The sequence below is a fragment of the Heptranchias perlo genome, chromosome 31 (genome assembly GCF_035084215.1).
Source record: "Heptranchias perlo isolate sHepPer1 chromosome 31, sHepPer1.hap1, whole genome shotgun sequence".
Classification (NCBI taxonomy): Eukaryota; Metazoa; Chordata; class Chondrichthyes; order Hexanchiformes; family Hexanchidae; genus Heptranchias; species Heptranchias perlo.
In genome coordinates this window covers 15302387-15325754 of record NC_090355.1, presented here as the reverse complement: position 1 = coordinate 15325754, position 23368 = coordinate 15302387, and the positions used below count along the sequence as shown (strand labels likewise).

The 23368-nt window shown below is 39.2% G+C and overlaps 1 protein-coding gene across 1 annotated transcript; it reads right to left on the bottom strand.

The window, feature by feature from the left end:
* Positions 1-43: 43 nt before the first annotated feature.
* On the bottom strand, positions 44-19816 carry slc31a2 (solute carrier family 31 member 2). Its single transcript, XM_067969613.1, has 4 exons — positions 19536-19816; positions 14456-14522; positions 8307-8487; positions 44-5623 (listed from the first exon to the last, which is right to left on the bottom strand). The coding sequence occupies exons 1-4, from the start codon at positions 19542-19544 to the stop codon at positions 5455-5457; spliced, it is 426 nt and encodes a 141-aa protein (XP_067825714.1). The 5' UTR covers positions 19545-19816; the 3' UTR covers positions 44-5454.
* Positions 19817-23368: the final 3552 nt, after the last annotated feature.

Genomic DNA, 23368 nt, shown 5'->3' with positions numbered 1-23368 from the left:
TAGCTCAGCATTTTACCAGTGCCTCAAGCTTAACATCACCCCAGCACAAAAAAATGATTTTCCATTTTATATAAAAAAGTTACATCCAGCAATGCCACAAGCGAAACTGTAAGATTAGCCTTAATTATGCTTATCGGTGTTCTTTTTTGTAACCACATGGCTTTCCTGTTTGTTCAGCAGAGAAACAGTTAGCACAGGCATGTACTAATAGGCACAGGCTTAATCCTGTCAGGAATCGTTTGAAACGCTCAGAGTTTCCCCATCCCTGTCAACAGCTGCCGGAGCAAAAATAACTCCAAGCTAAAATGTGACCCCCCAGATCACCATGATTCATTTGCATACTTTTAAGGTAAGACAAATGAACATCCCATACAATAACTGCAGACAAGAAACTATTATTTGCTGCACTTTTATTGACTCTGTAATCCATTCATAAAAATTCAAATTAAAACTTTTTTGCAGTGAAGAATGTGAAAATACAATGCAAGTCATCATTGTACATTAGAAAAACTGATCAGTTTGAATGTTCAAGACCTGAATTATCTGTGATTTCATCATGTTATAATCTGGCCTTTGTCAGCTAGAAAATACAAATCAAATAAGCCCCCCGAATGAAGGAACTGCACTGATCTTTCCATGTTATATAACCAGTTGTGTTCTCGGCTCCCTGCGATTATATTCAATTTTGTTAAAATACACTCAGGCTTTTGATAAAAATAGTATCTGCATGGCTGTTCTTGAGTAAAAATAGTTAATACTTTGTTTAGGATAGCAGGGTTCAATCTTGGGTGACTTTCATGGTTTAAAATTCCTCATGCAGAGGAGAAAATGCACACAATCTAATAAAGCGAATCGCAACATAAGTAGTTACACCCAATAACTCGTTCTGTGTTTAAACAGGTCAATTAGAGGTTAATCGCTGTGGCGAGACAAGTTTGTAGATTGGGAGATACTTGTAGATTGCTGGCTTCAGGAAATCAGCATGAAATGACTGCCTTTCTCTTTTTAATATTCTTTTGATGTATGTTGTGTGACACCTAGATTGTGATGGTTGCATGCTAAACATCACTTTTTTATATGAAATAAAAAGAAATGTTAAGGTAGTTTTTCTTTTAATGCTTATGGTAGCTCAAGCCTTGCTCTGCTAATCCCAGCCTCCTGATGATCAATTGGTTCATTTTTACATTTTCAGAAATAGTTTTCCTTGGCAGGCTGTCGGCAATAGAATTTGTGATTCTTCCACCCACCATTACCACACGGACTGCAGCGGTTCACGAAGGCAGCTCACCACCACCTTCTCAAGGGCAGTTAGGGATGGGCAATAAATGCTGGCCTTGTCAGCGACGCCCACATCCCATGAACAATTTTTTTTTTTAAAAGGCCAGTTAATGAATATAATAAACCATTCCATTTCTTTTCTTTAAGTACAGCATTTCTTGGCAGTACAATTTCATAAAATTATTAAAAGTGCACTGTTTGTGAAAGAATGTTCGCAAAGCTTTTCCTTTGTATATTTACAAATACACCAAATGCAGCACAGTGGCATTTGCAAGTGATCTCACAATGAAAATGAAATCATTCTGCTGAGTTTTCTCTCTCCTCAAACAAAAAAAATTGCCATGAAAATTTCCTTGAAGACAATGCCCCTTTAAATCATGTTTCGCAATCAGAATTCCAAATGCTTAAAGGTATTAAAAATCTGAATACAATTGGGCATCTTTATTTTGCAACATGCAACAAGACTTACTAATACATTGTTAAACTGTGACTAAAATGTTCATAAAAGCACAGAAAAATTTAAACTTGCAAATAGACACATTAAGTCGTCTGGTGTGCAGTAAAAGCCAAACATGTCGTATGTTTCTTGTGCCTCAGCACAATTTTAGCTCTGAGAATGTTGGATCACGGAAGCTGAAAGATTAAACAGGCTGCCAGAATTAGTTAGATTACATTATTAGGGGGAGGGGGCTGTTTCTGCAGTCACAATTGAAAGTATTCTGAGCGAGATTGAGTCTCTTGCATGTTTGGAATTTACTGCACCCTTACATTTCCACCAGCAAAATAGTCCTCCCACTAAGAGTTTTAAAAGTAAAATTAGGGCAAAAGAAAGGCAGATGGTATCTGCAGGCATGAATTTAGCTCACATTACTGATACCAAAATTAGCATGTTTTCTAGGACAGACTGTCCCTGTTTAGTTGACTCTCCAGTTGCGATTTTTTTTGTAATTTAAAAGGATTGTGTTCATTTCCAATTCTGAATTTAATGTTTCCAGTTGATTCAGCCATTATTGGTGCTTAGTCTTCTCTCTCATTTGTTCAAAGTTTCAAAACATGTTTAATGACAGGAACTAGGTGTGTAGTTGGAGCTCATAAACGTGCCTACGCAGGTATTGGCGTATTTGATTCATAATAATAGATTTGGTTCGGTTAAAGTTACATACATGAACAGTCTTTATTATAATTAATGAATATTTTTTTAAAATTTCTGAATAAAAGTCAGTGTTTATGTTGAGTACAGTTCTACACTGGCAATCTGTACAGTTCCAGTTCTGGGAATCCTTGCACTCAATCTGTCTGTATTGAACCATGGATTACTTAAGCACTTTGGGATATGTCACTATGCTAAAGGTGTTACATAAAGGTAAGTTGATGCCATCATCACACTTAGTCTTGGGTCAGTGGAACTTTTTTTATGCAGGAATACATAGTGGCAGTACAAGAAAATGTATGAAAGGCAGAGCTTTTTGACAGCTTATATTTTCTATTTTTGAGTGAGTTTTTGTCAAGTTGAAGGATGTTAGTGCGAGCCAGTAGAATGCTTTTCTGATTTTGCACTCTGTATTAGCACTAAGCACCCAGTCAAGTATTGCACAAGACCAATAGAGAAGAAATCTACCTCTGCAATCCCCCAACAAATTGTCTTAATTCTAATCTCAAAAGAGCAATCCCCAATGAGAGGATACAGCATGGACTCACCAGAATGATGAGTGCTTAAAGGCTTAAACTATGAGGACAGGTTACATAGGCTTGACTTGTATTCCCCTGAGTTTAGATGGTTGAGAGGTGATCTAATCGAGGTCTTTAAAATGATGAGGGATTTGAAAGGGTAGATGCAGAGAAACTATTTCCTCTGGTGAGGGAATTCAGAATGAGGAAGCACTTTTTCACAAAGTGCAGTGGAAATCTGGAATTCTCTGCCCCCAAAAGGCTGTGGATGCTGGGTCAATTGAAATTTTCAAGACCTGAGTTCGATAGATTTTTCTTTGGTATGGGTATCAAGGCATATGGAGCAAAGGTGGGTAAATGGAGTTGAGGTACAGGTCAGCCATTATCGAGCTGACTGGCGGAACAGGCTCGAGGGGCTGAATGATGTACTCCTGTTCCTATGTTCCACTGCACCCAGTATGAATTTATTTATTTTCCCCACCATGTATCCTTGTGGGCTGTCTGAGAGACACTGTTAATGGCAAATTAAGAACTGTATTGCTCTATGGACACTACAGTGCGGTTAAGGCTGTCCATATTTAATAATATTAAAGCCCATCATAGATTGGAGACTAACGCCATTAATTTACATTGGATTGAAGGTCAAGTGATCGGCGAAACAGCGATGTGCTAACCCATTCTGTCACTGACTGCCTAGTCAATACACCTTTAATGATCTAAGGAACATAAAATTTACAACATAGAAATAGAGCAAATCAAATTTTTTACTTGAGTAATCCAATTACATCAGATGGCCAAAGTAACACAGAACTGGAGGATAGCAACTGCAAAAGAAATGTTTAAGAACACATGAGTTTCACAACATGGAGTTTCTGTGCAACTGTAAAGTCAAGCTGGTATTAAAAATGATCATGTATGGTTCATAGCATTGTATAGATGTGAAAATTGAACACCAAAATAAGACTAGAAATGTAAATTCTGGTGCTAGAAGTGTCTGTTGAAAATTAATTGATTAGAATAATGATTAATGAGAAAATCCTTGGTGTTGATTATAGTGAGAAAGACTAAATACTGCAAGTACATTACAAGGGACTTTCAGGTTGCATTGTTGGGGTTATTACAGTCCGGAAAAGTTGATGGCAATAAATCAAGCAGCAGGCAAAGTACAATGTGACTAAATGACAGGATGGAATGAAGAGGTGGAATATCAGAAGCCAGTGCATTCCGTTTATTCCAAGACTGGAAAGTGTGGAGTGAGCTGGCCACCTTCTCCAAAGTGGAGAAGATACATAGAAAAAGAAAATTGGGCAGAATGCACTTTAACGGAGCATGTTAGTCCATGTGAGCTTATTTCCATAGCTGGCTGTACCAATTACATTATGACACCTGGGTCAGGTAACTAGAGACCATCCAAAGAGTCTTGTGTAGAATTATATCTAGAAACAGTACACTGATGTTCAATATGTGTCCAAAAGTTTTGCACTCGATGAAGAAATATAGAATTTGATGAGATAGGCCTTGGAATATGGCTTCTCATTCCACTGATCGGTTGAATTTTAACACTTTCACTAGCTGTTCATTCTATCCAGCAATAAGTTTTGGTTCTCATGGAGTTCGACCTGAATTTGATCTCTGTATATTTTATAGCATTTTGTACTCACTGCAAAATTACATAGTTACATTTTCACGAATAACTAAGTCTGCGTCACTTTAAACTGTAGCATCTGACAGTTCAGGAGGTTGTTTGTCACTATATGCAACAGGTTAAGGTGATGATTGGAGGGAGGTGGGGTTATTCTTTTTATGTCTGTGCATAGGGGAGGAAATATTCAGCAGCTTCACAGCAAGCTGCAGTAAAACTACAGGCCTGTGCACTGATGCTGAATAATGTAACACCTGTAAACAGATCTAATGGAACATGTACTGAGACTCATTTTTTCTACATTTTACATTTTTCAAAAGTAACATAATTTTCAGACAATATTCCTCGTGTTCTATCTGTTTTCAAGCAACATTGATCAAATCAAAACTGATTCACCAGTTCCCTCAGGCACTATGCTCTTATATTACAAATGTCACCAGATCAGTGTGTTCAGATGTTAACAGTTTCCCATCATATTTTATCATTTATAATTAACAGCACATTAAACTGGTTTAAATGAATACTTTTTTGATTCTTGTTGGTTTAATGAACAATGCACTAGTGCTGTGCAAAACATACAATTGCTCAGTACCTATTGTTTACAGCCAACAAATCTGCATTAAGTAGAAAACCATGTTAACACACACACAAAGTTGTAAGTATGCAGAGCAATAGTCACCGGAGAGCTGGTATATGGCTTGCTTCAACATGCTTCTCTGTGCAAAATTATGCAGTGTATTCAAGGCATCATTTTTCTCTGAGGCTCAAAAAGATGATGATCCGGTCCAGCTGTTTCTCACAGACCATCGCGGCAATGTAGTTGTCTCTGTTCAGAACAAAGAGCTCCTGGAGGGCGCCATTGCCAGTTAACATCTGTTAATCACTGGGTATGCCAGAAAATACCCAATTCCAGCCCCTGCAATTATGCTTAGGAAAACCCAGACGTTGTAGGACATGGCACAAAGCATCAATAAGTAGCTGATGACAACCTGGATGATGTGCAAAAGTGACTGCAACATATGGAGCCATATCCACCTGCAATTGTTTAATAACAATACAGAGTTATCGTAGTTTCTTTTTTTTTCTCTCAGTTTAAAAAAAAATGGCGCTTACTGTCAGCAACTCTTTCCACCACTAAGGTTGTAATCAGTTTGAATCGTGATTGGCAGCCGACATGTGACAACTGACTTGAGTTTTCTTGTTTCCCAACCACACGTACATGTGGAGGTGGTGGAGGTTCTGGCCGATCGTTGTCTGTGGGTGGGGTGCATATCTTTCCAATATAGCCCTTACTTTTAAATGTTCCATAATCAAAAGTTGAAATTAAATCTTTGTTCAGGCGATTATACACAGCAGCCCATAAACGGTCTGTACATTTGAAAATGGGCAGTTGTTTTTACTGGAGGTTTTTCTAAGGGCAAAATGATAAAGCCACATGCTGGGGAGAATTACCCTAACAGTAAGATGATTGCTCTCCCGTCCAATCTGCATGATCTGATTGCAGCAGATGCAAGTCTCAAACTGGTCAGACTCACTTCACTTCTTAAAATTAAGATTTTAAAAAAAATTGGCAGCAGATACAATCAGTGACATTATGGTACAATTGTCACTCAGACCTTTGTTGAAGAGCCATTCTCACCTGATTGTGTGCTTTATAAAAGGGCAAAATCAAGTTTGAAAACAAAAGTGTGTGCAATGACATAAGCCATCAAAGTTTTAAACTTTTTTGTTTTCAAACTTTCTCCCTTTTCCTGAAGATGCTGGCCCTTGCTAAGGCATCAACAACACCTCATTGGAGTGACAATTTTTGATGTTTGTGTCTTTCCGTGAATGCCCACCTGGCTGTTCAAATGGAGGGCATCACGACGGAGGCTGATCATGTCGTTGCCAAATGCCGACACAATGCACACTTTTCCAGCAGGAGTCACTATCGTGATCAGGAGTGGGAACCTTGGCTATTGCTTTTTTTTCCTGTTCAGGTTCCTTTCTCTAATTTCTATCCAGTGATACCTGCTGTGGTCATGTGCCTGTGTGGACGTTAAGTGAGTATGAAATTAGGCTCAGTTATGATGTGCCCCTGGTAAAATAACCAACTGATACTCATTGTCTAGACTGAGATATAGGAACATGAACTCAGCATAAGAAAAGTCAGGGACAAAACAAAAAAAGACCATTCAGCCCATTCCTCCAGCATCATTACTCTCCCGTCTTCGGATTCATGAAGAGTAGCTACTTGGGTGAGGTACCAGAGGGTGCCCAGCACCTATAGAATCACATTGCAGCAAAGATTGAATGCCTTGAGGAAGGGGAAAAAATTGATGGTAGAAGAAAAACAATTGCATCAACCTTAACCTAAAATGAATATCCTGAGACGAACAAAGTTAAGGATCTTATCATACATGCTGATGAAAGAGCTTTATTTAAAGAAAAGACTTGTTTAAACTTGTTGTTCAATTATGCCTCTGGTATTTTGGCTGCTTTAAATTGCTTGACCTAATTTTTAGGCAGACGCAGCACTTTAAGGGAGATTTACCTCAAGTGTTTCTACTTGTTTAATTTCACAATTCAGTCCTGTCTCCATTTAATTACTGAGAATGTTCTCAGCTGTTTCTTAATTGCATATGTTGAGTTAATAGTGGTGGATTTATGCACTCTGGTTTTTGCTTCCAATGAACCAGAAGGTAAATTTTTCCCTTTATCCCCAATAAAGTTTAACAGTAATTGGTTTTATTATTGTTCGATGTATATAACTTTAAACATGTCGCTTCATAATAAAGTGGCTCAGATAAAATGGTGGCAGAGTTTTGTGAAACTTTCTTTACAATCTCTCTCTTTAAAATGCAGCTTCAAAATGGCAGTGCTGTAGCTCTAGAGACAGGATGCTGTGACACATCCCTGCAATATGAATCAAACCACAGCCTCTGCCTTTTTTTAACTGGAAAAACCCAGCTTAAAGGCCACTGCCCACAATGAAGGACACTGACAATGTTGAATAAAAAGAGAGAAGATAAGTTTAATCAGGAAGCAGAGCTTAGATGATAATAGAGGGTAATGATATATGGGTGAGAGGGTATTTCCCCTGTTGTTTTTTTTCGGTCCCTGGTTTGCCGGGACATAATCACCTTGGTAAGAAATATAGTGGGTTATATCACTGCAGAATCGCAGTCCCTATTTAAACTACACGCTGGCCACTTGCAATAAATCTCATTATGCAATGAAGATAATGGGGGTAAAATACAACTTCAGAGACGTAAAATGGGTTGTAGAGGATTGGTCCCACCAGTTTTCCTTTCCACTGACACTGGAAAGTTGGTTGTAAAAAGAGAAATCAGTTTGATTTATGAAGTTATTGAATATGTTACCGAGGACGGCCACAAAGTGGAGAGGCTAAGAGGCAAATGGATGTGTTTCTGGAAAGGGTCGAGACGAGTGGTGAGAAGACAGGTAGGTGGGTTAGTCTATGAAAAGGGGCAGGCTTGCTGGGCCGCTTCCTGTCCCTAACATTTCTATGGGCTTAATTTACCTTTGCGCATTAATTTGAGTTGAAGTCATAAAAAGAATGATTTAGCAAATAAGAATCAGTTGCTACAATTAAACTGAGAGCAGAAAATGAATCATGTAAAAGGGTAGGAATTATCACCGGACATCAGCTTTCTTCTAAAATTCCAACAGAAATAATATTCATAGATTGGGAATATGTGAAAGAAAAATCCATCACCTTTTTCCTGAGGTGTTTTGCAGATTTGAATTTATAGGTATTGTCTCTGCGACATCATCTGGAATGTTGGGTGTTGCCGTCGTCAGATCCAACATTTTCTTGTCTAGTTTCACCGTTTCCACTTTTAGGATTTCATAAAAGACAGTCATCAACAGAACAGCCACCGCTGTCAGCACCATTCCTTCAAACACAAAAGGAAAACACATAGTAGCTGACAATGGCATTTTTAGTATCAAGTTCAAAACCGATACACAAGGGTAATCCCGATGATACTGAGACTGAGCTAAAAGTAAAGATGTGCTCTATTGTGTCATATTTTGTGCTTTCTGTGTAAAACAGGGTCTTTAAGAGAACAATTTCACTTAAAAACAATGAGACAGGATTTGCTCACAAGCTTTCAAGATACTGCTGCCATTAAAAGAGGCAGATTATTTAATAAAACTATTGAAAGACTGGCAATATGATTGAGAAAAAAAGTGGTTGCCATGTTAAGTTGATGTCGCCTGGAAATTACTGTGCATGATTTTAGCATTCGAATGCTTAACACATTCATAAAATGTTACTTTTTTGCTATTCAATAGAGGTATCAACCCATTTATTTTAAAAGGGTTAACACTTTTATTAAAATAGTGGACACCTTTAGTGTTCATAACTAATATCATGCACAGTAATTTATACAACTCTTTACTGTTCTTCGCTCATCAATCTGACCAGTCTAACTGATGCAGAGATCTGACTCAGCTCCTCGGTGTCTTGAATTCTGAATTGTCCAAATATTATGACCAGAACATCATGCTCCCTGATAATTTTAAGTTCATACTGTTTTTATGTGCTATTCTCAAGTCTTTGTCCTCTTGATAAATGTACAAAATTATTGTGGAAAATTAGTGCTGTGCTGAATAGGCATGCATTGAATTTACTGTAATACTAGTGGATCTCCCATTGTGTTGCTGATGGGAAGTCAGAAGGTATGTGGGGATGGTGTGGTGTTGATGATTAGATGGGGTACTCGTTATTTCATTATTTGGGAGATCCTGGACGAATAGTTTAGGGGACTGAGGCAGTGACATGTATTGGGAGACTAGCGTGCAGTTGACCAAGAAAGAACTGAGGATTAAGGGAGATGGGTATTTGATGCAGAGTTCTGAAGTAATGGGGTACAGAATTGTGGTGAGTAGTTCAAGTATGGCCTGCTGTGGGCAGTGGGTATTCAAGGGTTTGAGGTGGTTAGGAATTAAGGTGACAAGGGGTAGAAAATTTGAAATCTTTTTATTTAGCAACAGATTATGAAATGAATTTGCTAGATTCCATTCACTAACAAACACATAAGTAATTCACTGGCTCACTCAATTTGATTTAATGAACAACATACAATTCACTGGATTCTGTTGAATTATAAACACATTATGTAATTAACTTGATGGATTCTACAACTGTAAGAAAAACATTATACAAGCTTCCTACATAATATTGCTGACCATGTTGGGGATTTTTGCTAAATGCTTAGATGCTATGTGAGATGGGATACTTGACTATGCTCAGTTTAAACCATGTTTTTACACCAACTCAGTAATGCACGATAAAATAAATTCACTTGATAGTACTGAGTTAGCTGCACATCATTAAGTCAGCTACAAATTATGAAATGACACTTCAATTTGGGTTGTTTAGATAGAGGGAGAGAGGCATCATATTGCCTGTGTGATACAGCAGAAGAAAAGAATTTGGTGCTCTGAGGCAAAACAATGAAAGCATCTTCCACACTAGATAGTTAACAGGATTTTCACATTTGAATTCCAATTTTCTCAACTGGATAACTGAACAGACATTTTGTGCCTACTATGTACATTCCTGCCAGGTCAAGCAGCACCTGTGGGAAGCCAGGAAGCGAACACACCAAGTCCGTGCTCAACATTGGTGGTGAGTGGTTAGATGCTCCCTGTGTTTCTCCTCGCGAACTTGATGCTGTGGTATTATCAGATCAGGTCCCTTGACAGGAATAATCAGTGACACTGAGCAGAAGAGAATATCTGTTGCAGAGTTGTGAAATTTGAAACTCATGCATATCTGTGTGCTCTCAAATTGACACATCTATTTGGATTGGACTGCAAATTGAATTGAAGTGAAATTTTAACTGGGGAAAACTGTTATTTTTGATTTGATATTTTGAAAGCATTTAACAAAGTCAATACTAATAGGGTTGGAAATCAAAATAAAATGAAGTCTAAAACGCAAACATTTAATTAGATCTCATAACAATCCTTTATGCTCTTTGTGGTGAGAGTTGGTGGACAGCTTTGTTGGAGAGATGTCCAAGTCTTTGACACCTGCCTGGGATCTGCCATGTGCTTGATATTTTGCCTCAACTCGGAGAGATCTTGCTGCAGATCTCGAATGTCTTTTGGGACAGAGGCTGAGATGATCATCAGAGGCCGTTTCGACAGGAAGGGTGACCAAATGTGCATTGTTTCCAGGTGTGAAGTGTTGAGATTAGGCAAGATTTGAAAGTGAAGTTTGTGTGTGATTTCAATTATGTTTTGCTGATTTATTAAATTGTTTGCAGCTTTATTATGCTACACTTGTTATTTTTGTATATAATGGGCTTTGAGCATTAACAAGGTGGCCATACAAAACACTCAGGATAATTTCAACCTAACCTGACCTGACCTGGTTCGAATCAGCCGCCTGCCTGATTTTACATTCCTTTGACTTGAAGGGAAAGTAAAGTCTGGCGGGGTGTAAAATAGGCGACCTATCCAATCCAGTTTCCCGCCAGATAGGTTTGGTTAAAATTACCCCCTTGGAAAAAAATGTTTGAGCCATCCGATTGGCCTTGTGGTTGTTGCTGATGACTGATTGGAAGACCCTACTGGGTTTGATTGGTCACAGTTGATCAATGGGTTATTTAAGCGAATCAGCATAGCAGTTGAGCTCATCCTGATTTTCAATGCTGAACAGATGATGCCTGTGAGGCATGATACCCTATGGATGTATGCTAGATGTAAGACTTTTAATGATGATATAGATAAATCATTACAGTGGTTGACCATGATTACCTGTTACAGAACTATCTGGTGTTATTTCCATTGTGTAGAGGCTCTATTGGCTTATACTTTCATGTGTGATTCTGCAATCTCGGACCACCAAATTTGCAAACTACTGCCATTTGATTCTGAAAATCTGTCGGCTTTTCTGTTTGATCCTTTTGTGTGAAGTGGCCTAAGCTTTGTCACTTTTAACACTTTTTTGGCGACATGCAGCAGTACAGAGTCATTGTGTGGAGTACACTGCACATTGTACACGAAACAATGGTAGATTTGTTTCATATCTCAAGTTAGAGTCAAAAATTGTGCTCTTTTAGATATAAAGTTTATACTAGTGCTTGCAGCTGCTCCATTTTAAATAGCTGCAACCACATTGCCTACTGTATGCTGGGAATATACAGTGTGATGATAGCAAGTTAATAAATGCATGAATATACAAAAATATTGGAAAATGGAATCTTTGGTCAGTATTTAGTTCATCTTGGAGCATTCATTTTGCTTACCCATTCATAGTGAGAATACAACCATTTAAGAACCAGGTTCCAAAGAGTTTACACTGGAGATTTGAAAAATTCTACTGGATTCCTATCGATGGCATTGGTGCAGAGTTTCTTGCGTAAACGGGACCAGTGCTGCAGGAAATCATTGTTTTTAAAGCTGCTTCCAAAGGCAGATCAACTGGCCCAATTATTGCCAACATTCCCTCTCTAGTTTCACAGTCCTGCACACAAAATTATCATCTTGCTAAATCTTACTAGGGTCACTTGTGTTGGTCTATGAACATTGTTGTCTTTGTTGAATTATGAAGGTAAAATGCATGATATTTGTCCAGGTGCCACCATCTGAAAAATGATCAAATCTGCATTATCAAATTCAGTGGATGTTCCCCTTTAACACTTTTTTTCAGCAGATGACTTCCATCACCAAAATTTAATTCGTTAGCTGCCAGTATGTTTTTGCATAAATATCGGAGTGTGATGATTAAGCTGATTCTGCCAGTTTACTGTGTTCTGCCATGCAATTGGATGATTGCTACCCTGAAGCGAGTTTATAGTACACTTGTACTGACAACATGGACAGGATTTTAACAGGGAAAAATGAATGGGTTGGGGGTTGGGGGGGCATTGAAAATTGCAACAATTTCAGACCCACCTCCAACCTGCCCATTTCCGATTTTCACTGGGGTGGGACGAGGGGCAGGCACAGCTTGTGGGAGGAGTAGGAGTGCTTCCCCCAGACCCAACAAGCCGACCTGCAGTGACCTCCCCCCATTCCCCCCCCCCCCCGGGCCAGCCCAACGATTGTGGCCCCCCCTGATGACCCCGATCCCGATTTTTGCTCTCCCCCCCCCCCCCCCCCCCCCCACCCCAAAACTCGGTGACTGACACCCCCCCTCCTCCTGGTGAATGACACTCGATCAACCCCTCCCATGCCCCCCGATTTCTCTCCTCCCCATCCCCCCACCCCAAGATGACTGACTCCCTGGTGACCAACCTCCAATGACTGACCCTACCCCCCTCCCCCCAACCCATACATTCAAAGACTTCCCTGAACACTTACCTTTTCACGTCCTCCTCTTTGCTCAACTCCCGTCCGACTGAGACCAGGCTGTCAATCAGGCCAGCATATCAGATGGGAAACCGACAAAAAAAAATAGACGTCCTTACATCAAAATCGTAAGGACATCCGGGAAACCCGTACTTCTGGGTTTCCCGTCCGCAATTCGCCCCTTCCTGGCTCCGAGTCAAAATCCTGGCCTATCTATCAGTTGGAGGTCAGATTTCATTATACCATGGGTCCCCTCTGACCTCCAATTAGCAGCATAAATGATGTTTGCCACTCAGTGAGAAATATTATTGACTTGCCCCTGGCTAGCTAAAGCAAATGAAAGGCACCATTAACTCAGTAAAGATTTTGGTTGTTGATAACATTTGAGCCAATGAGTTTATAAACTTGTTTTACCAACTAGCAATTAACTAGCAAAAATAAGTAGCTTATAAGCTTATTTCAATGACTAGACAAAGTAACACTTAGAGTGCCAAAATCTATTAAGATTTCTACTGAGCCTTGAAGCCATAATCCAGATTTAGCATTGGAAGCACTGTCTCCTGTTTCAGTGGGTGTTGGGCAACTCTACTGCTTTCTACCAATACACTATCAATGCATTTTGATTAAAAAGGGAAGTAATGAGATCTACTGGTAGTCTACATTGATTACAGTAAATGCTCATAATCGAATTATGACATCAACGGAAACATCAGTGAGGAAATTAGTTCAAACCCTGATAATGAACTACTTTGCTAGTTGTGCAAAAATAATGTTTGACTGTATAATCTGTTTCTATTTCAGTAATACATAGCATGTGAACAATTGGCATAGTGCGTGTTTATTGCATAAAACATGTCACATCTCATTTTGGTCTGTGGCCTGAGTATTTTGATAACACGAGTTGTCACTGCCTTTGTATATTCTACACAAATCGTCGTCATTTAAATCTACATTTTTGGGACAATACAGTTAAGTGGCATGCTCTCATGTTGGTGCTGCACCACAGAAGGTGCTTTAACACTGATAGGATGCGAACAGTAGCAGACATGAAATTCTCCTCTCACCGCTTGTGCAACATATGATACATAAGAGGTGAAGCCTGTGCTTCTGACGCTGCCATGGGGTCACAGAAAACATATATTTTTCCCTCCAACAAGAATCAGCAACACACTGCTCCACTTAAAAGGTCAGAAGACTAAAAATGCCTAAAATGGTTTCAGACCCAGAGAATTCATATCAGGGCAGAGGTAGATGCTGAATGGAGACCCTGTGCTTTCTCACAAGGAATAAGAAAAAATTACATTTACAGAACAATATTTGAAGATGCCGAAGTGCAGCTCACCTCACTACCCTCTCAGACATGGAGCGAAAGGAATGGGTGGTGCTAATGGTGCAAAGTCAAATACATTTAAATACATGCAACGCAAGCAGTATAAATTCACAAGAATTAAAAATGAAAGGTTTAGAGAATTAGAACTTTTGTATTTCCAGCACTGGAAAGGGGTAAACACAAATAGCTTTTTCAGAATCGTCTGTTGTAATGAATAAATTCAGTACCTGCCACAGAGTGAACATTCCAGAAGTCAAATAGCAGTATCACCTGATCAGACACAAAAAAATGCATCTGCAACACAGAGAAAAGATAAACTGTGTCAAATAGTTTGTGAAATGGAAACAATTGTTGTCTTTAGCATTTTTTTTAACGGGAGCGGGTATCTTTTCCCAGCCATCATATTGGAGGGTATACAATTTACCACTCATTAAATGTGAAATACCTATCCCAACAAGTGTGACATTTTTGCACCAAAAGGTTAATTACATTTGTTCTGATTGGTACCTGTGCAGAGCTCCTGCCACCATGGATGCTGTGGGACTCCAATTACTAACAATGCAGTGGTGAAAAAACATGGCTGCTACTTGTTTACCTGATGCACTCCTGCAGCTGAACAATCTCTTGAAGTGGAATTCATTGTACTCAACTTACTTGTGCTCTTCTTATCAACATGTGATCGGGATGATAAAACAAAAGTGCTAATTATTTTTTAAGTGAATATGTGCCAACTCCATGCATGCTGACATATGCACAGACTTAATATTTTTCTCCCACAGAACTTTAATATGGTGAAAAGAAGAACCTAATTCAATTTTTTAAAAAACAGCCCAAAACCACTTGAGTGGAACGCAGACATAAGATGTGGAAGACAGCTGTAGTAAGATGGCAGCTATGTTTCTTCACTGCTTTGGCTATGTTTATTTTCTTTTAGTTTCTGAACGTACCCACCACATAAATAGTGGTGCCTTTGAATGTTCAGATCCAGATTATTTCCCTTGCTCTGCGCAAAAACAAGGTATGAGTAAGACTGCCAATTCAGTGTCAAATTACAAGCAGTTTTGTGCTTCATGCTCACACAAGCTAGTGGTTAGATTGAATTTGGACCAAAAGAAAATCCTCTCACATCTTCCAGTTCTGATGAAAGGTCATCAACCTGTCACGTTAACTCTGTTTCTCTCTCCACAGATGCTGCCTGACCTGAGTATTTCCAGCATTTATTTCAGATTTCCAGTATCTGCAATATTTTACTTTTGTGTAAATGAATTGGTATTTGTGCACTCTCCAAAGATAAGAGCTTTACCATTGAAATTAATCTTGGCTTTAATTAATAAAACAAGGACTATCACAACCTAAACATAGGAATAACATGAAAATTGTTGATTTTAAAGATAGCCATAACTCATTACTGTGGAATTGTCTTCTGATCAATGTTTAATAATGTAGATTATAATAAATAGAAACAATGTATTCCCCTGTAACTTCCACTTATGTCTGACTTAATCATGTGGTATATAAATAGAAACTGAAGGTTTGTCATGAGAACAACCTCCTTCCTCCCCAACTCCCTTGGACAAAGGTCATGGGAAACATTAACCAAACATGGAAAATTGAAAAGTAGCTATAATTCAATATCAACAGGAATAATTCTGGAGTGTGATCTCAATATGTGCAAACATTAGCTCAATGAATATACCTATTTTAGTTTTACAGGGCTATTGTAAATGCTCAATGAGGTAGGATGCTTTTCCTGGAGAAAAAATGAGACATTTTATGAAAAAAAGTCTCTTCTTTTTAACCGTAATTCTGTCAATTGGTGATTTAGCACACTGGGTGTTTCTATGGAATTATTGCCTCGATGACAGCTTCAGCAGCTCATGTCACTCCTCTCATTTCACATGGCTGGAAATCTGAAATAACGAGGCTCCAAGGAGATAGAGAAATAACCTGTGTGAAGTATCTCTTCCAGTGCTGGTATGGGGAGGTACTGAGGGAGGCTTCTTGATTGAGGGTGGGGCTGAGACGTAATGGGGGTATGCAACATCAGTCGTGCCTGCTCTCATTTTTTGCAGCTGGTCTTACAGCAACAGGAAGGTGGTCATCTGTCCACCATCTCAGCCTGGGATGGTGTACATTGAAGGGAGTGAGAGCAAAAAGGGGATGGTGTTCTTCAATCTAAAAATTCCACTGAAATCTGCTACATTGAAGACCAAATTTGATTTGCATGAAACATTAGAGTCATTAAAGCCTTGAGATTCCTATCAGCATTTGTGCTTACAGCAGTAGAAATGGTGTGCGTAAGGGCAGTAAAAATTCAAGTTCCTCAGCCCACTAACTTCCTGCTTCTTCAATACTGTTGTTAAAAGCCTGACCTGGCTCTTTGCCATCAGTGTGGGTTCTTGCAAATCTACTTAGAAACATTTAAAGGGGAAAGCCTGCAATTTTCCAATTTTTACACACTTATTTGCAGTGCTCTCTGATCAAATCTATCCTCTTCAGCTCTGGCAAATAACAACCTTGCGACAGCTCCCAACAGAAGCAAACTGCAGATATAAGGACGTCCAGTTAGTGACCAAGCTTGTTATAGAGCTTACTGGTGGCATCTTGAAGCAGCATTTCATCAGGGTTGCTTTGCAGTCCACCCTTGAGCAAGATTATTGTTGCCTGCTGCATTGTTCAGAATTCTAATTCAAAGAGGCCAAACCATGGAGGGCAAATAGGCCCACTTGCAATCAAGGGTAAAGGTGGACTGACCAAGAGGATATACCTACAAGCAGGGGAATTGATGTGCCAGATGTTCAACCAAGAGACATTGTTAAGTGGCTACGCTGCCACTATCAGGAACCGAGCTGTCCACATGGCACTGAGAAAGTGGCTCCAAGCACCTTCTGCAACACTGTTTTCTGTACATCCTCCACCAACATTGATACAACAGCTTGCATATGTATAGCGTAGAAAAGCATCCTAAGGCACTTTACAGAGGCATAATCTGACAAAAATGAAGGCCAAGTCAAAGAAGGAGATATTAGGAGTGGTGACCAAAACCTTAGTTGAAAAGAGAGGTTTTAAGTAGGGGAGGGCGGTGTCGAGGCGGAGGAGCTTCGGGAGTGAATTCCAGAGCACGGGGCCTAAGCTGTTGAATATCAATGGTGAGGCAAAGGGAGGAGGATGCACAACAGGCCACAGTAAGAAGAACGGAGAGTACAGTGGCAGGTTGGAGGAGGCTACAGAGAGAGGGAAGGGCGAGGCCATTAAGTGATATAAAATTGAGACTTTTCACTGGTTTTCTTATGCTCTGCTGCAACCTTATTCTCCACAATCAGAAAGGAACTTTCTGGTCAAAGTTCAAATCGAACGCAACAAATTTATTAACCTATTTTGTGTCATGTTTCAATGATGTTAGTGTCTTTTCCCAGACTGCTTCCCCTTGGTCCTGAGATATTGTATGCAACTTTTAATCCATACCCAATGACTTCTTTGGTGATTCCCCAGTAGAAAAAGATGTGCTGGTTGGCTGCTTGGGATTTGTTAGAGCAAAGTGGGATTTAGGTGGCACTGCTGGTTCCTGAAATGCCCTAGTAAAAGATTTAGCCACATCTGCGACTGGTCTTTGGATTTCCCTCCTTGAACCCCTCCATCTCTCCACCTCCCTCTGCCTCTTTGAGGCCTTCTGTGAAATCCATCACATTGACCAAGATTTTGTCACCTAATCTAATCTCCTTATTTGGCTCTGTCCATTTTCGTTACCCCACTGAAGTGCCAAGGGGTGTTTCTCTTTGTCAAAAGTGCTGTATTAATGCAACTTGTTGGAGCTGCCCACTTTCTGGCATATCTACTCTCATTTGTGCAGGCGGCTGGACTGGCCAGAAGGGCTGTTGTCCTGAGAAATGGTCATCTCATCTGTGCTTTCTCCAGCTGTGGCTTAGCTGATGGGTATTCCAACGGGGTTCATGGTACACAGTGGTACTGACCGGAGGGTAGCAATCAAGTTTACAAAGCCCTGCCTCAAAGCGCACTCCAATCAATCCTCCTAAGTGTTAACATTGGACAAGAAAGCCCTTTGGAAATTGAAGCCTTCTATTGTCGACTGAGCATTCATCAGAGATATTCAAACTGGAGTTAAAACCTGAGCCAGCTCTCCCTTTCCCCCCACTTTCTGCAGAACAAGTTCCTGTGCATCAGTAAATCAGCACTGCATGTTCCCAGAAGCTTCAAAACCCTTTCTCTTGTGCTGAAGGTGTGGATGTAGCTTTTGGGATGATTGCTGGAACCCTTTAACAGTGCACCAGCTGTTAACCTTGTGCGAACGCTCCGTTCGGCAGCCAGTCTCTTGGGGTGGCAGCTTGAACTGAATAGATGCAGTACATTCATGAAAACATGCCAATCCGAAGTAAACAGCGTTAATGGCAAATATTCGTGATGGCCAGTGACAGTTTACTCCCGCTTTGCTGGCAAGCATCAATTTACAGCCTCAGATATCCCGCTGATCGAGCTTTATGTGTTATATTGTGTTTTTATGGTTTTAAGATGAAGTTTTAAAAAAACACAAGTCCTGATTGGCGGTGCAAGAACATTTCATCAGGTAGATCGTTAATACATTTGTGTATTTTTTTTGAAAAATACATGTTTTAAAACCGGTTCTGAATACCCAACGTTAAACTGCAACAATATGGAAATGAAGTTAAAAAAAAATCGTAGTCACTATATACTTTTAGTACAAAATACTACACTATTCTTGATTTTTTGATCGGGCAATCAAAATTGTTACAATTGCTAAATGTTTTGAAGTAGGAAATTTGTTTGAAAACACCTTTTAATAAAAAGATACACAGGAGCCATGTTTCATGAGTTGGATCTCTCAAGGACTAACTTCCAATTTGTATCGAATTTAAGAAAGGGATCCAGTGCCGATACTTATCCTGATTTGCTGTTACTAATGTCACCAAATAATAATGTCAACTTAATAACTGTGAATTTTAGTTACAGCGACAACCGAACCAGGAGAGAATTCTATTGTGCTGGTCATATCAAAACGATATTTCACAATATCTTATGCAAACAAAAACATAGTGTCACACGTGTAAACTATATCTGTGTGGTTGTTTTGTTAAAGTATCAAAAACAGTTGCAATGATCGCCATGTCATACTGTTCTATGTAATTTCTTTTATCCCATGTCAATCACAACGGGTCGGAAGCTCCAGTACATCTTTAAGAAAATTGATGAAACTTTTACCTGCACATCGAACTACTTCAAGAAACCTATGTACTACTTCTTATGGCTTCTGATTCGAGTGTTGATACTTACAGGCATCATTTTTGGTTTTGTGTCTTTTCAACTATTCTGTCGGAAATTGTACTTTCTTGAGGTTTGCAGAATATAAACAACGGGCGGTCCTTCGCATACATGTAACCTGGCACATCCAGCTTATTCTTCCCGTCACCTTTTCTGCATATTGGGCTGGAACCCTCCGATTTGTCACATGAAACTAATCGATCGTATCAAGCTCCCCCTCCATTCCATCCAGAAACTGGAGGCTGGGAGTTGTAGTTCATCAAATCCGGAAATACGTACGGTGCAAGCTTAAATCCGCAATTATACGAAAGCAAATTCCAATCACTCTCTTCCCCTTTTCGTTTTAGTGGTGCAGGAGAAGTTGGTATAATCACATTTTCAAGCATTTCATTTACTACCCGAGAGTCACTAAGTGAAATTGAATTTAAAGTGGATAAGTTATTTTTTAATGATTAGCACTCGCCCAGCTCCAACAGAGTGAAATGAAAAGTTTAGAAGTACAGGGTGGTGAAAGGGCAGATATCAGTCAGCACGCTAAAAATGAACACAGGATGAGGTGAAGAATGTGTCAAACCAGATACAGACTGTGAGACCGCCAGTGGATATTTTTAAACTAGTATTGCCAGTTGTGATACACCTCAATCCAATAGTTTATTTCGTGTAAACTACTTGTTTTACCGTATCCACTGTGTTGATCCCTTTCACATAAGTGAGTTTACCTCAGAATTCTTATGCTTTATGTTTATTTAAATTTAAAAACAGGATTTATGCAGATACTCGTGACAAAAACACAGTGTAAAAGGAGTATGGGTATATCATCCACCCCCAACCAAATAGGTTTAGTGCTACCACGCATATCTCCAGAGATGTGTCATTTGATAATCTGATCTATGTGCATCGGTGATTTACCCACTTTTAGCCAGATATAGCCCATATAGTCAGTAGCAAAAGAAGTGGGTACCCAACATTTCATGTGCAGGATGGATTTTCTAGGAGAGTCCAGGTGTGTGTCCCACCTCTGGTAATTTTGCATTTTGGCAATTTATTTGTTGCATTTCCCAGCATTTTGGAATTTAATTTTTATAAATGTTTTCTAATGTGCACATTATTTCAGATGAATCAATATGCACCATTAAGCTGTAACAAAAATGGTGAATCATAAATATTGTGACATTCTATTATTAGCAAAATAATGTACTTGTTCGAAGTTGTTATACTATTTTATATTGCAGTGTTGAAATTGCTGATGGCAATTTTTGCGGAAAACGCTGACCACATTGGTACGATGTTCCTCCATCATCTATTTTAACATAGATGTTAAACCTTTAATATCATCAGCTGCTATTTCTAGACTTTGGACTCAAAATGAATCTAATAGCATAGGAATGTAGTAATTGCCACAAAACCATATGATCTGTGGAAGACAGCGGTCAATGTTGCCGTGAGCTTGTGTCATGTGCCATCTTGTGCTTTTGGAGCCAGGATCTGATGTGTTACTTTGGATCTCACAAGGAAAGATGTGGTTTATTCAGATTCACCACTTGGGGCATTGAATGTTTGAGACGAGGAGTGCTGTTCTACGGTCATTTCTCTTTATCTTTCATCCTATCATAATTATTATGTGCCCTCATCAATATATAATTCTTTCAAATGAGGGTTTGCTCAAAATCAAAAGTGGTTCAATGAACTCACTGAGCAATGCGATAAAGTTTCATCTGAAATGAGAGCCTTGCCTTCCAAGGAGAGCAAATCTGGCCAAGCATGCAATGAATCTAAATCATTATTAATCAGATGGATGGGTTGAACAAAGAGAGGGATAAATCAATTTAGGGCCACAAACCATTCATAATTATCCATTTGATAGTGAAATGGGATTTCTTATCAGCCTGTATTAATGATAAATAATTAAATTTTTAAGAGGAAGAAAAATGTTGTGTCCCACAAATGTGGAATATGTATAGTATGGATTCGTAATGGTAAATTTAAGTGACTGTGGATTATACATCCAAACTGATATTTTCTGCTCTGTGCTCACAAGACTGATTTTCCTGACCATTAAAATGAATGGAGGGGGAAAATCGTGGGCTGGTCAATGCATAAATGGAAAACCCTGGCCATAGTATATTTCACAATAATGGGGATCAGATATGAACATGGATTAAGTATACTGTGGAATATATGGTATTGAGATCCAAACAAACACACTAAATTTAATCCTCATTCATACCTTAGCCTCCAAACTTAAAAAGTGATTATACACGAGCTAATGTTAGGATTTAAAAAGCACAAACATTGAGAGAGAAATTTCAATTAGGTAATTCTTCTCACTTAGTCCTAATGTGACTGGACCTCATAGATAGGCAAATTCCAAATGTAAATGTATCTATATTTTCCATTGCATTATAAGAGAAATAAGAAGTGGATTTTGACGATGGATTCTTTAAATATGTTCCTGCATTATCTTAATACTGCAAAGTGCCACTAATGTTTATCTGTGGTGCAATTTGGTTGGAAGAATAAGGAGGCCACATACTGTTTGGATAATAAGAGTCTAAATGGGGTAGAGGAGCAAAGGGATCTAGGGGTACAGTTACACAAATCACTAAAAGTAACGATGCAGGTTAGTAAGGCCATTTTTTTTAAAAAAGCAAACCAAGCACTGGGGTTCATTTCTAGAGAAGTTATGTTAAACTTGTATACTACCTTGGTGAGACTACACTTGGAGTACTGTGCACAATTCTGGTCTCCATATTATGGAAAGGATGTCGAGGCATTGGAGAAGGTGCAAAAAAGATTCACAAGGATGATAGCAGAACTGAGGGGATTTACTTATCAGGAAAGGCTGAACAGGCTGGGGCTCTTTGCTCTAGATAAGAGAAAACTGAGGGATGACCTAATAGAAGCCTTTAAGTTAATGAAAGGATTTGATAGGGTAGATGTAGAGAAAATGTTTCCACTTGTGAGGGTGTCCAAAAGTAGAGGTCATAAATATAAAATAGTCACTAATAAATCCAATAGGGAACTCAGGAGAAACTTCTTTACCCAAAGAGTGGTAAGAATGTGGAAAGAGTAGTTGAGGCAAATAGCACAGATGCATTTAAGGGGAAACTTGATAAGCACGAGGGAGAAAGGAACAGAAGGATATGCTGATAGGATTAGATGAAGAGGGGTGGGAGGAGGCTCATTTGGAGCATAAACGCCGACACAGACAAGTTGGGCCAAGTGGCCTGTTTCTGTGCTGTAGATTCTATGTTGGTCAAGTGGCTGCATGGTTCATTCTGTAGCACTCTTGCCTCTAAATTAGAAGGTTGTGGGTTCAAACTCCAGGATTTAAGTATATAATCTAGGCAGATACTCCAGTGCAGTATTGAGGTGGTGCTGCATTGTCGGAGCTGCTGTCCTTTGTATGAGATGTTAAACCAAGGCCCCATCTTCCTGTTGAGGTGGATGTTAGTGATGCTATTGAAAAACAGCAGGCAGTTTTCCTGCTGTCTTGCACAGCATCCTTCCCTCAACCAATTCCGACAAAAATGTTGGTAATTTATCTTGTTGCTGCAATGAGACCTTGCTGTTTGCAAATTGGGATGCATTGTTCTCTTACATTATAACACTTGAAAGGAATTAATTGTATGTGAATTGTTGAGAGCTGTGAGAAGGTGTTATATAATGCAAGTTCTTTCTTTCCTATATTATTTGGACCTACATACTATATGACAAAATAATGTAAACTGTCGACACCTTTCTTATCTACAATGTAATGCAGAAGTGTAAGTTCATTATTGTGACTCAATTGTACTTAAGTGTAGCTTCAAAATTATTTTCTGTTCTACGGTCTCTGGACTCCA

Coding starts and splice junctions, on each gene's coding strand:
- slc31a2 (XM_067969613.1), bottom strand. Junction 8,488..14,455: donor GAATGTTCACTCTGTGGCAG/GTACTGAATTTA, acceptor TTGTGTTTGAAG/GAATGGTGCTGACAGCGGTG. Junction 5,624..8,306: donor CAAAACACCTCAGGAAAAAG/GTGATGGATTTT, acceptor AAACAATTGCAG/GTGGATATGGCTCCATATGT.